Here is a 14,268-nt window from a genome sequence, read left to right on the forward strand (position 1 = left end):
ACAAAATGTATCAACACTGAGATGTTTAATGGTATATTTTGGGGATATATATATATATATATATAATCCCATTGACCTCCACCAACTAACTTCGATGGTTTCTTCATCTAGACCAACAACTTGTCTCCTAGACCCCATCCCAACTAGGTTGCTGAAAGAAACTTTACCTTTAATTAGCACATCTTTACTAGAAATGATCAACCTGTCTCTATTAACAGGATACGTACCACAATCCTTTAAACTAGCTGTAATTAGACCGCTCCTTAAAAAGCCTAATCTTGATCCAGAAACTTTAGCCAACTATAGACCTATATCCAACCTCCCTTTCCTCTCCAAGATCCTTGAGAAAGCAGTCGCCAACCAGCTATGTGACTTTCTTCATAAAAATAGTTTATATGAGGATTTTCAATCAGGTTTTAGAGCACATCATAGCACAGAGACGGCACTGGTGAAAGTTACAAATGACCTCCTAATCGCTTCTGACAAAGGACTTGTCTCTGTCCTGGTCTTACTAGATCTTAGTGCTGCATTTGATACCATTGATCATCACATTCTACTACAGAGACTGGAACACTTAATTGGCATTAAAGGACCCGCATTAAACTGGTTTAAGTCCTATTTATCGGATCGATTTCAGTTTGTACATGTTAATGATGAGTCATCCCTGTATACCAAGGTTAGTCATGGTGTTCCTCAAGGCTCCGTGCTTGGACCCATACTATTCACCTTATATATGCTCCCTCTAGGAAATATAATTCAGAAACACTCCATAAACTTTCATTGTTATGCAGATGATACACAGTTATACCTATCAATAAAGCCAAATGAAACTAATCAGCTTACTAAACTCCATGCATGCCTCAAGGACATTAAGACCTGGATGACCTGCAATTTTCTGCTGTTAAACTCAGATAAAACCGAAGTTATAGTACTTGGTCCTAAACACCTTAGAGATGCATTATCTAATGATATAGCGAGTTTGGATGGCATTAACTTGGCCTCCAGCACCACCGTCAGGAATCTGGGAGTTATCTTTGATCAAGATATGTCCTTCAACTCCCACATAAAACAAATTTCAAGGTCTGCATTTTTTCATCTACGTAACATTGCAAAAATCAGGCCCATCCTGTCTCAAAAAGACGCAGAAAAGCTAGTCCATGCATTTGTTACTTCCAGACTGGACTATTGTAATTCTCTATTATCAGGCTGCCCTAACAAGTCTCTAAAGAGTCTCCAGCTGGTCCAGAATGCTGCAGCACGTGTACTGACAGGAACTAAGAAAAGAGATCATATTACTCCTGTACTGGCCTCTCTGCACTGGCTCCCTGTAAAATCAAGAATAGAGTTTAAAATCCTTCTCCTCACTTACAAAGCTGTTAATGGTCAGGCACCATCATATCTCCAGGAGCTCATATTACCCTATCACCCAATTAGAGCATTACGCTCCCAGAACGCAGGATTACTTGTAGTTCCTAAAGTCTCCAAAAGTAGAATGGGAGCCAGAGCCTTCAGTTATCAAGCTCCTCTTCTGTGGAACCATCTTCCTGTTTTGGTCCGGGAGGCGGACACCCTCTCTACCTTTAAGAGTAGACTTAAGACCTTCCTCTTCGATAGAGCTTATAGTTAGGGCTGGTCCAGGACAGGCCCAGGCCTGTCCTGGACGAGCTCTTAGTTATGCTGCTATAGGCCTAGTCCGGGGGACAATGACACACTGAGCTTCTCTCTCCTCCCCTCTCCTCTCCTCTCCATCTGTATACATTATGCCTGTATACATGCCCCATCTCTGCATGTCACTGACTTGCTTCTTCCCCGGAGTCCTTGTGCTTTCTAGTCCTACAGGCTCCCTTGGATCCTGGCCGCGCCCGGGTCGTGGATCGTGGATGCGCCCACTGCTATGGCCCTGCCTGATCGTGGATGCGCCCACTGCTATGGCCCTGCCTGATCGTGGATGCGCCTACTGCTTTGGCCCTGCCTGATCGTGGATGCACCTACTGCCATGACCCTGCCTGACACCCACCACTACTGTCGCTAATATTAGTCACATCTCTGTTACATACGTTCCACTGCTATTATCGTGCTGCATTGCTGCATACCATCCTTGCCATTGATCATTGCTGCTGTTGTCACTAGTAATCACATTTCCATGTGCATTTCATCATTGTTGCTGTGGTGCATCTTTGTCTACTTTCACTCCTGTCAACCATCGCTTATAATTGAATACATTGTGATCTCGTTGATCTGCTCTGTACATGCGACATCTATTGCACGTCTGTCCGTCCTGGGAGAGGGATCCCTCCTCTGTGGCTCTCCCTGAGGTTTCTTCCGCATTTTTTCCCTGTTAAAAGGGCCTTTTTTGGGGCAAGTTTTTCCTCACTCGAATCGAGGGTCGAAGGACAGAGGGTGTCGTCTCTGTACAGATTGTAAAGCCCTCTGAGGCAAACTGTGATTTGTGAATTTGGGCTATACAAATAAAATTTGATTTGATTTGATTTGAATACAGCATAGAAAAATAGTAATGATACATGACAATTACAAGAACTTGAGCACAACTATATACATTTTTAGGGAAAATATTTGGTCACAGCTGATCCATTTGGTCGGTGCTGGCTGGGAGGTCAGGCACATGCTGGAGAGCCTAGTCTGTGGGCGGTGGGGTCTGTGCTGTACAAAGAATACCACAATTAAAAACACATAATGTATCTTACAATAATAACATTAGCAAATTGTAAGTTCTATCAAACATACCAAGCCTGCTGACTTGCTTCTGCAACAGCTCCTGGGTTGTCGGGGGAGGGACACCTGATAAAACTCCCAGTGTTCGAGGATCCTCTGGTCTTGAGGGTCGGCTCTGTGCCATTCCTCTTGGAGCAGCAAGTCTCTGACGCAGGATGGCGCTCTGGAGGTCTGGGATGTAACTGTAGCCCTTTGCAATCTCAGAGTGTACAGCCTCCATGACTTTGATCTCTTGTTGTACACCTTCCCATATCTAGCAGAAGAAATTAGTAAATGGTTCAAATTATAGTTTTGCCAAAATAAAGTTTTGTAGTAAGCAACAGTTATTCATTTTTTTTCAATCAATGTAAATGCATTCACTTTATCAGTGTGACTGTCAAGACTCTTTCAAGTACATTTACACAACTACATAGGGAAGCTTATAATACTACATACTGAAGTGAGCCATCTTCTTTTCTCTTGGCTGGTCTGTGGAGGTGATGATTGTAGTCGAGGCCAGCCAACATGGTCCGGGCTTTATAAACTGCTGGGGAGAAGCTGAAGCGCTTACTTGCATACATAAGTATGTGGTTATGGAATGATTCCAAATCTGCGGTTGACCTGAGGGTGAAATGTAAACAATTATTATTCATTATTTATGTTCACCTGAACCCACACCTCCCTATTTAGAATACCAAAGGGTCATTGGTATAGTGGAAGTCATGTAAACTTGCCGGTGTACCTGAAATGCAGATACTTGTGGACGTTCTTCAGCCAGCGTCCATCAAGAATAATCTCTCTCAATCTCTGATGTGCCAAAGAGCCCTGCTGTATCCAGTCTTTCTCTCTGCTCTCCTCCAAAGGGCCATGGTGACAGGCACCAAGGGCCCATGCATGCTCTCCTGTGACATGGTGCAGGAGTCCCATCCACATGTCCTGAGGAGAAATAGTTTGAAGTTTTTTATTTAGCACAATAAGACAAAGAGCAAAGAAATAACAACAAAAGAGAAGTCCAAGGTAGCAGCAAGAAACCCAAAGGGCTTATACAATGTCTCTACCTACATTATACTAAAAATCACAAGATTCAAAACAACTATGAAATAGAGAGACAGCAATAGAGCAAATTATAATGATAATAGAATAAAAAAATATATTTTTTAATATAAGGTGTGTGTGTGAATGTGTACTAGTGCACATGCGTTACATGTATAAATGTGAGAACTATTTAGTGACCTTGGCTATCAGAGCAGCCCCTAAACTCCTCCTGCATGTGTCAAGAGAGAGAACTGTATGGAACTATTAAATTGATCATTCCAAAGTATTGTACCCCTGGATTTTAAGGAAAATAGTCCACGGTTAGTATGATACTGAGGAGGGTGAAGTCTTGTCAATTGTCTTGTACTTATGTAATTGTGACTTGACTTGGACAAATTCACTGAAGAATTCACTGAAGAATTTGGAATGTAGATGTACTTACAGATAAAAATGCATATATGGTATATATTGATGTCATTATCTTGAGTTTTTGGAAAAGGAGTGGAAGGATCTAGTCGTTTTGAGAATGTGGCAGTTCTAACAAACCTTTTCTGAACTAGATAAATACTATGGAGTTTGGAGGCCTATGTACTGGCCCAAACAATGCAGTATATGAGGTGTGGATAAATCAGGCTTTGATATAAAGTAAGTAGACAGTTAGAAATGTACTCTAAATAAGGAATCTCACAAATACAGTGTGCACAACAAAAAGTCTGACACAGGGTCCAAGCTGTTGGCCAAAACAGAGATGGTTTAAGAAATATGGAATGACAGTTGGTACATAGCATGATTGTGTAACCTATGTTACTGGCCATATTACTACACCATTCCAAAAAACAGTCAAAGTACATCCAAATTTACACTGCTACATAGATTGCATGTAGGATAACATCAATCACTGATATAATGAGAGGGGTTTGACCGCTATTTAGCTGTGTTGTCTGGACAAAGAAGACAGCCATTACAAAAGATAACATTTCTGTAATACTTACCATGAACTCTTCATAACTGGTTGCTGTCTTACAACAATGCCAGAAATGGTTGCAGACGTCTTTGCACCACATCAATAGGTTAGAGCATCCCTTTTGCTGCCCTGCCTGGAAATTGAACAACAATCTTTTGTTTCGACATGATATAAACAAGGTTCACAACAAAAGGTAGATGTAGGTAATGTACAATCGGAAAGGAGATCCAGAACATACTGCCACAAGTCTTTTGTTCAAGTTCTTCGATCCATGCCAGATGTCCAAAGAATGGTGTATGCCACTGTCTTTGTACGGTCCTTTAGCTAAAGGGCATACAAGGAAAAAAAAATCATGCTAATCAAAACAATGTCCAGTCATGGTAATATGGCTATACCTGTGGTGTAGCTGCAATGTATTGGAGCAGTGAAATCCTTATTCAGAAATTACATTAAACCCACTTACTGAATAGGGCTGCAATTTGAGTGTGAGCATCTGTGCAAACTTCGGTCACGTTCAGCTCCTGACGAAGTGTCTCCAAGGTACGCACAAAGCCCTCCTTCTCCATAATAACAGAGTTTCTCTGCGTCTCCCGCTTTTCAATGCTGATCATGGATATTATTTGCTTTGATGTGTTGTCCATGGCCGTGTACGTGCAGTATTGTGCACAGAACCCTGGACTATCCATCCGAGCATCACCTTTGAATAGAAAGAAGAGAATTACTTACTCTGTATGTGTTCATGCTTGTGTGTGTATGTGTATGTGTGTGTGTGTATGTGTATGTGTATGTGTATGTGTGTGTGTTGAGGAGGCAAATACACAATCTCTAGGACGGCACCCCCTGCTAACGTCACACGTCTACGTCTGTGCCACACCCAAGTCCTAACCAGGAAGTCTTAACACCCCCCCCCCCCCCCCCCCCCCCGCGCTCACACCCCCTGCTCTGCGTCACTAGGCTCACCGTATTCTGGAATACTAATAAAATCTCACCACCACAGCAAACATTGAGCAAGACTTTGGAAGTGTTTCTTCGACAGTGTGAAACTCACCAAGCACCACAACAGGCCCTTTTGGCTGAAGCTGGGTTATCACTTTGGCTCTCTTCTCATTCCAGAACTCACTTATACTGTCAATACAGAAAGAGTCCTGGATCCGGAAGAAGTTGGACCTCTCAACCATCCCCATGTTCATGAATTTAAAAAGGAGCGATATTTTGGCATAATTGTTGCCAGAAAGCAGTATATTGCTTGCCAACATAAAATCTCCAACCAACATCCCATACTTAAAAATGGGCTGGGTGCTCCATCTCCATACAGAGTGACCTTGAGGACACATCTAAAAAACACACACAAAAAATCAGGTTAGGAATTTCATGAAAGCAGTGACTTTATCATATGACAGAGATAGAAAAGAATCCAAGTATATGCAAGCTCACCCATTCAACAACAGCTGCTGTGCCTCTGGATTTGATACTAACTTCAAAAGGTGGTTGTGCACAGCACTGTTGCTTAGTCACTGGGTCTTTTGCTGTACACGTGGTCATTGGCAGCACAATGTATTCAGCAAGCTGTCTCAGGCAATCATGGTAGACAATTGATGCAGAATGGCCTACAACATCATCTTCCACAAGGATTTTAATAGCCTCTGGTGGTGGCTCTTTGCTCGCTGCATCATGGGAGGGGTTGACATGATCATGCACTGTCTCCTCTATGTTGACAACTGGCAGTGACTCCAAACATATGTTTGTTGTCAGAGCAGCACCTGTCCTGTGGTAGCACCAAGATATCCAGAAATTAAAATGTGAAAAAACAACAACAACAAACAGATGTAGTGCAAGTTGAGATACAGAATACCGCTTACCGCACACAAACACGGGGCACATAATCGCTGTCATCACTGTCGTCATAGTCTGTGTCTACTTCCTTTGTTGTATCCTCTTCCGAGGATGACACAGACTCAGTCTCCATGTCAGGATACCAGGTCTCATCATCCCAGTCAATTCTAGAGAAGCATATTATTTGCAAAGCAACACATTTTACACAACAATTTCCCTGTAAGGCATGGGAAATACATGTCAAAGTGTAGTGACTTACAAAGAATTTTGAATGTTATTGTATTCATCCTCACTGATGTCATCAACATTCAGATCCAATGCAGACATACTAAATTGAGACAAAGAAAAGGAAACAAAAGTCATGACCTCATGTCACTAAATCACAGTAGGGACCAGTTACAGAAAATTACAAACACTGAATTATGGCTGGAAAATGTTTTGATAAACCTTTCTAAAACCAAATACCTTGTATCAGAAACCTCAACAGCAGCCTCCTGAATTCTGCTGTCCAGCTCCTCATTCCCTCCAACTGAGAAGTCATCATCTCTGTACAACAGACAGTCATCACAGAATTACTTGTCAATATGTTCCCCAGCCTGAAAGTGTTCCTTGTACAGCTGTTGCTGCCCAGAAACCAAATCTACATTCACTTGTGATATGAAATAGGAATTTACATAGGCTAGGTTATAGATATTAGGCTTTCAAGCATTGATTTTAGTAAGCATGAGACCAAAGACAACATAACAGTTTCACTACTCACCGGTCGGAGGAGGATTCAGAGAGAATTGTGGATACAGGGGGAGGAGGAGGGGGTCTCAGGAAACCATGTTTCACTGGTGTAGAACTCAGTATGTCCTTCTTCTCATAACTAACAAAAATATATAAATATGTCATAATTCGTGCCTCTGAAGGGTAGTAATAGCGTTTTAGCAGCATAAAATGAATACATGACATGAAAATAATCCTCAAGAATGTAATACAGCAGACATTATAGTCCATGATTGGCAGCAGTAGGCTAATGTACTTTGTGTTTAGCAAACTTAGCCCGGTAAAAAAAAAATTGCAAGCATTACTAACATTGCAATTCGTCCAATTCGTTTTATCCTCAAACTGAATGGATATTTGTTAAAATTAGGGATGTCCCGATCACATTTTATGCCCCAGAGTCAGAGTCATTTGAGGAGCAGCAAACAGAGGCTAACACTAGCTAGCTAATCTTCTTCTCTGTATCACAGGGTGCAGGTAATCCGGTGCAGCGGTGATAGAGAAGTGTCGTTTCAACTTGACTCTGTCATGCAGTGGCCTGATTGCTTCCTAAACCATTTTAACTATTTACTGAAATTTGGAAACTGACATTTCAATTGATGGAAATCCGACGTAGCGGTGGAGAACTGTAATCCCTGGCAGTGTTTACAACACTACAATCCATTGAAAATTACGTGATCGGATCTGGGACATCCCTCGTTAAAATTACAACATAATGCCAGAAACCAATGACTACTCTCAAAAATCATAAAGACATAATGTTATCTTACCTATCAAGTAGAAATAGGGCCACCATGGCGTCGCTTTGCAGCCCTCGCTGTTGCTTCAGTTGACGCCACGGATCATATGCCGCACCGATGCACACTCTCGTTTTGTTGCGCTCTTCGTCAGCCTTTTTCTTGGCTGTAGCCTTGTCAAACATAGATTTTCGCTTCCGACTAGTTGTTGGCACCTTTTCTGCCATACTGACACTAACGTGTCCACCGTATTTTCTATGAGCAGCCCGTGACACTATGTGACATGTAGCCAACTAGCCAGTAGCCTCTGAGGACACGCGATTCGTTCGTGCCTGAAGAGGAGTACGCGCAAAGGAGGGAGGGGGGGGGGGATGGCAGTTGAGGTTGATAGACATATCACCATCCAATCGTCTTGAGCGTGACGATTGGATGGAGTTTTTTCAGTCCTGCCCATCCCACAGGCGACTATTTTTTTTGGTGTATGTGTCATATCATTTAATTCATTGGTTTCAATCTGTGTGTGAAGGAGATTTTAAGCAATATGATAAAAAGGGTTAAAAAAATGCTCCAGGAAAACATCATCCACCCTACCTTTAATCAATCACCTTCCAGCAGCCAGAAAAAGAGAAATAACTCACATTTAATTTGGCTGTCTTTATTTCCCACAGATAGCTACAAAAGTAACCATCAGTATAGCCTATTGTATTTTTTCCAACAACGTAATTTCAAAGTCCGTGTTTCTAGTTTTCCGCCGCATTGAGTATAAGATTAAATGACTTCTAGTTCAATCTGTAGACAGTAAGTGTGTGTCTGCCTCTAATGTTGGGTCCTGGGGGTGAGTGATGCCCTCAGCCTCTGGTCACCCAGCGACCTGACTCAGGACCAGCTCCCCTGCCTCTGGTCACCCAGCGAGCTGACTCAGGACCAGCTCCCCTGCCTCTGGTCACCCAGCGAGCTGACTCAGGACCAGCTCCTCAGCCTCTGGTCACCCAGCGAGCTGACTCAGGACCAGCTCCTTAGCCTCTGGTCACCCAGCGAGCTGACTCAGGACCAGCTCCCCTGCCTCTGGTCACCCAGCGAGCTGACTCAGGACCAGCTCCTCTGCCTCTGGTCACCCAGCGAGCTGACTCAGGACCAGCTCCTCAGCCTCTGGTCACCCAGCGAGCTGACTCAGGACCAGCTCCCCTGCCTCTGGTCACCCAGCGAGCTGACTCAGGACCAGCTCCTCTGCCTCTGGTGGACGTGGTGGAGGTGGAGGTGAGCACCACTTCATGTTCATCTACTCAGCCGGATGTTAGGACACAGATGTGTATTAAACAGCATCTGTTGGTGGTAAAAGCTACTACAAGTTAAAATATCCACTGAATAAACTTTTACGTGAAATATTTATTATATGTGAAATAAAACCAAAGTGAGGAGCCATAGTGAGACTGTTTTCTATATTTCATTTTCAGCCAATTTAAGTTAAATAAAATAGCCTAAAATAAAATAAAATGAAATAAAATAAAACACTGAACAACATTCAACCACTTCCTCAAAGGCTAATATAAAGAAAGTGATGTTAAATTCAAAATGAAAACTCTGTCAGTGATTTTTATTACGGCCACAGCCGCGTTACTTTTTTTCCCCCAGAAAATATCTGCTTCCTGTTTTCTCCCCTGTTGCCATGGTGAATCACAGTATCGGAGCTCCTACCTAACTCAGATCAGCTGTTCTGGAACTGAAAACTCAGAGTTTCGCTTCACAGGGTAAGTCAGGCTCAGAATTTGTTGAAACTCCTTTCTGGAATACCCCCCAGGACTATTGGCTTGGGTTTACAGCTGAAGTAATCTGGCATGAGACTGGACCTTTGTGCAATATTTGGTTAGCTTTCATCCATGGTCCAGTCCAAGCTATTTGTTTTTATTTAATTTAGAGGCTTGTTGTGATGCCACAATCAGGACAATTGTCTTGTGACAACATGTCATGTTGAGGACATCTGACATTTCTGATCTGTCATCATCATCCTCATCATCCTTGCTGGGTCTTGAACCCACAACCCCTGACACCAAGCACCAGCTCCTAACTCACTGAGCTAATTGGCTGGAAGTGAGACCTGCTGTGTGGCTTCATTTGTCGACTCAGGGAGTCACTGTCTGGGCAGCTGTTGTCAAGGCAGATTTCAAAAATGGTCAAAATGTCAGAAATTCTGTTACCTGAACAAAAATCTGATAATACATAAATTGCATCTTGACAGCATGGAAATGTTGGTGATTTGTTTTTAACTTAAAGTGTTTTGCTTCATAAGAGAAAATCTGATGTTTAAAAATGCCACTCTTCCATTGACCCCAGCTGTTCCCATGAGAGCAGAATTCAAAATGTTCTCAAAAATTCAGTTTTTGAGATAAAATTCTGATATTTGCCAAACTCCATCAACCATGACTCCAAAATATTCTCAGTTTTCTTCAGGAAGATTGAAAATGTATTTAGCAAGAATTTGATAGTATATGTTTACAGTACTGTTTACAGTCAAACATTTTGATGCACTGTAGGCTAAATTTTTGATAAATCAAAAATCCGAGAAACAAGTTTTGTGGAGGACGGTCTGAAGATGCTCTCTAGCAAGTTTGGTGACAATTGGGTAAAAATTGTGGGAGGAGATAGGTTTTATAAGTTTTACAGGTTTTGAAAAAAACTGAGTGATGGACTTCATAATTTGTAATGAGTTTAAGTGGACTAAAGTTTCAGCAGTATTGGGGCTGCAGTTTGGTGAAAGTTTCAAAACTGTAGCATGTACTGTTGATTTTGTAGGTATTTTTAAATTAAATTATTGTGCCCCCCCCAGGAGGAATATTGACATGTCCTTGGAATTAAGTAAATCTGGCATGGGGCCGGACATTTCTGTAAAGTTTGGCGAGTTTTCGCCCATGGGAAGTATGACTTCCTCGGAAGAAAGAAGAAAGAAAGAAAGAATTCCTAGGAATACAAGTGTCCTGGCAGCTTAGCTGCCCGGACCCTAATAAAATGTTAAGGACTGATGGAGAGACTGTATATATTTGTGTATGAATGACATTTCACCTGCCCAGAGTTTGCCAGCAACTTCCCCTTGATCCGTTCCCAGACTGCAGTGTTGTCTTCCATCTTATTCTTGAAGCGGGGATCTTAGGCAGTGGCTTCTTCCAAAAAGAACCTGATATCCTCATTCTTTAAAACAATAAAAACATAAATACTATTGTGTCAAGCCACAGGAACAGAAGTATTTAAAGCATTTTTAATCTTCATTCATTTGATAGCCTCAGTCATCATTACCTTGTACCGGGCAGACAGGTTTCCCCAGACCCTTTTCTTCAAGTCGGCTACAAATGCTGTGTCTCCATTTTCAGCAGCGAAGTGTTTCTCAAGCTTTTGGATGATCGGCAGGATCTGTCCGACTGTTGGGCTTTTTTCAGTGGAAACACAGAGTGTGCAGGTGTAGAGCACTCGCATCAGCCTGATGAAGTCTTTTGCTTTGGTGAAGTCACCATCGGCCAGCCGATCAAGCCTGTGTGCCAAAGAACTCATTTTCTGAGTTCAAAATATTGATTTCTCTCTCTCTCTCTCTCTCTCTCTTTAAACTAGACAGTGCTATTTGATAAGTGAGTTTGAATTAATTCCATTACATAATTCAGCAAACCAGTGTGCTAACTTCTTTCTTAGTACCTTATGCACATTCTTAACTTGTTTATATATTTATATTCAATTTACATTTTGAATCATCCTGCACACAATAATCATGATTACTTTGTTTATATTATGTGTAAGGTGCATGCCTCCATTAGCACATAGACTGACAGGTCTTTGTACTGGTGGCTCAGACTCACTTCAATTCACTGCTGTCTAATTTCATTCTTATATTCTATCCATCTTTCTATCTCTACCTGTCCCTCTCCATATTCTTTCTGAGCCGCTGATGAAAGCTGGCTGCTTGTATTGCAGGGTATTGCTCAAGGAATCTCTCCACCATGAAAAAGAGAGAATTCCACCTGGTTCTCACATCGAGAATGGGTGAATGTCGAGGAAGGTCTGACACGAACAAGAAAATCACAAATACATAGAGAATTAACATCAATATGACATGCAACTTTTATATTGTGTAATTAGACAGATTTATGTATTATGTTGCATTGTTTTACCAATACATGCAAAATGTACATTACAGTATGTGCAGTGCACTACTAAAAGAGAGGATTTGCTTTAATTTGATCATTGTGGTATCTAATTAAACTCAAACATTGATTCTTACTTAGGACATCCTGCTTCTCTCTTAGAACGACCTTTGCCATCGCCGACCTCTTCATCCACACAACAATGGCACGTATCTTCGCAGTCCATTGAGCCACTAGGCCACTGGAGTAGAGGCTTTGTGCTGCTAAGTTAAGGGAATGGGCGAAGCAGCCGATTTTCACAAACTGCAGCCGTTTCATTGCTACGTCCATATTGGCCGCATTATCCACTGTTACAGCCACTATCTTTTCACACACGCCAAACTCTTTTAGGATGTCGCTGATTTCCTCAGCTACCAGAATTCCTGTTTGGGCTGTGTAGACGGCCTTTGTTGTCAGGACTTTTTGCCTCATGCTGCCTTCCACTAAATAGTGCATTGTGACAGTTAAAGTAGTGGTCTTGCGTGAGGCTAGTCCAGCCGTCACAAGTTAGAGCGATGTTGCTGACCTCACTCAGCTCTGAGATAATATTGGATTTTTCTACCTGATACCAAGATGGTATTATTGTATTAGCTAAGTAGTCCCTTGTAGGGGGTGTGTACTTAGGGTTCAATGTATGGATCATATCCCTGCAAACACAAAAACAAACACAAGATATAATAAATAAATTTAACTTAGCATTTAACTTTTACACAGAGCATAGAGCAAGACAAGGAAACTTTAGTATAGCCCCTTTTTCTTTCTTTTTATTATTCACTTACCTAAATGTGGGAGATTCAACCTCTGAGAGAGGATGCAGCCTTTTCACGACAAAGGCTGTCCCTTTTAGGGGGCGACCCCCCTTCCGAAGGACCGCCATTCCGACGGTCCGCCATTCCGAAAATCTCCGGGGGGGCCGCCATTCCGAAAATCTCCGGAGGTCCGTCATTCCGAACTTTCGGGTTGGCGCCATTCCGAAGGTGAAGGAAGATGTCTAATTTGCTGAATATTAATAAAATAAAGTTCTCCTCCGTCTCGATAGTATAGTGGAGCGAGGGGATGCACTTCAGTCTGGGGACCGGGTTTAATTCCCGGTTGGGAAATGAGTCTTTTTCTGTCATAAAATGTATATAGTCTTGATTAAATCTATCTTCCTTTTGCATCATTGTATTTTTGTGTGTGAAACATGCAGAGGCGGAGCTAGAGGGGAGGCCGGGGTAGCACTGGACCCCCCTGAAATCTGATTGGACCCCCCAGGTGCCCCCCCAGATGATTGACATATCAAGCCCCGCACGTCTTGTCGAAAGGAGCCAGTTGCATTTTGAAATCAGTGATGCCTATTGACTGCTAAGTCCCTCCTGTACAGTAGTTGGCGCTATGTACCACAAAGAGTTTGTAATCCACATTTATTAGGAGAAGAAGAAGAATCGCCACAGAAGAAGAGGAAGATTTGAACTACAGGACCGTTGCTGGAGTGCCTTGAGCCAGATTTGAACGAGAAGAGGAGAGAAAAGAAGAAGGATAAATAGCCTTCATGGACAGTGAAATCCTCAATCTAAAGTAAGTTTTACGGTGGTGTCCTAATGAGTCGCTGTTTAAAATCACTTTTGTGTTCAGATCGGAGATCGTTTTGCTACAAGCCACGGGTATAAAGCTGACGTTAACATTAAGTTACATCTCATGGCGTCTACAGATGACCAGTGTCAGCTTCCAACAGCCGCTCCACATTAACGTCTAACGTTACATTTAATTCAGGTTGCTGCTTAGGATACATTTACATATTTCTCCGTGATTTTAGAGGAATGAAACTAGCAGACAATCAGCCAGCTAGCTGTTTTATGCTCTGTTGGCTCAAATGAAATGTAACGTGAAGGGCGGTGGGGGGCTATAGGGTAACGGGGGTTTATCCTTCACGTCTTGCCCTTTATTATGTCTCTATACTGTTGGTATACTTATATGTTTGTATATATATATATATATAAAACTGAAAATTAAATATATTAAAAATGTAACGTGAAGATGGTAGCCAGCCTGTCAACTAGCTGAAAAGTTTGAATATTAA

General features: G+C 42.1%; 1 protein-coding gene across 1 annotated transcript; it reads right to left on the reverse strand.

The window, feature by feature from the left end:
- Nucleotides 1–3,432: 3,432 nt before the first annotated feature.
- LOC311271716 (uncharacterized protein) lies at nucleotides 3,433–7,974 on the reverse strand (the record flags this gene model as incomplete). The annotated part of the gene is made up of 7 exons (XM_084377507.1): nucleotides 7,305–7,974; nucleotides 7,010–7,090; nucleotides 6,804–6,872; nucleotides 6,571–6,711; nucleotides 6,244–6,476; nucleotides 5,215–5,408; nucleotides 3,433–3,648 (listed from the first exon to the last, which is right to left on the reverse strand). Exons 1-7 carry the CDS (start codon nucleotides 7,541–7,543, stop codon nucleotides 3,433–3,435), a joined length of 1,173 nt encoding a protein of 390 aa, XP_084233633.1. The 5' UTR covers nucleotides 7,544–7,974.
- Between the last annotated feature and the right edge of the window lie 6,294 nt (nucleotides 7,975–14,268).

This window comes from Pagrus pagrus (genome assembly GCF_965226575.1).
Source record: "Pagrus pagrus genome assembly, chromosome: 16".
NCBI classification, from domain to species: Eukaryota; Metazoa; Chordata; class Actinopteri; order Spariformes; family Sparidae; genus Pagrus; species Pagrus pagrus.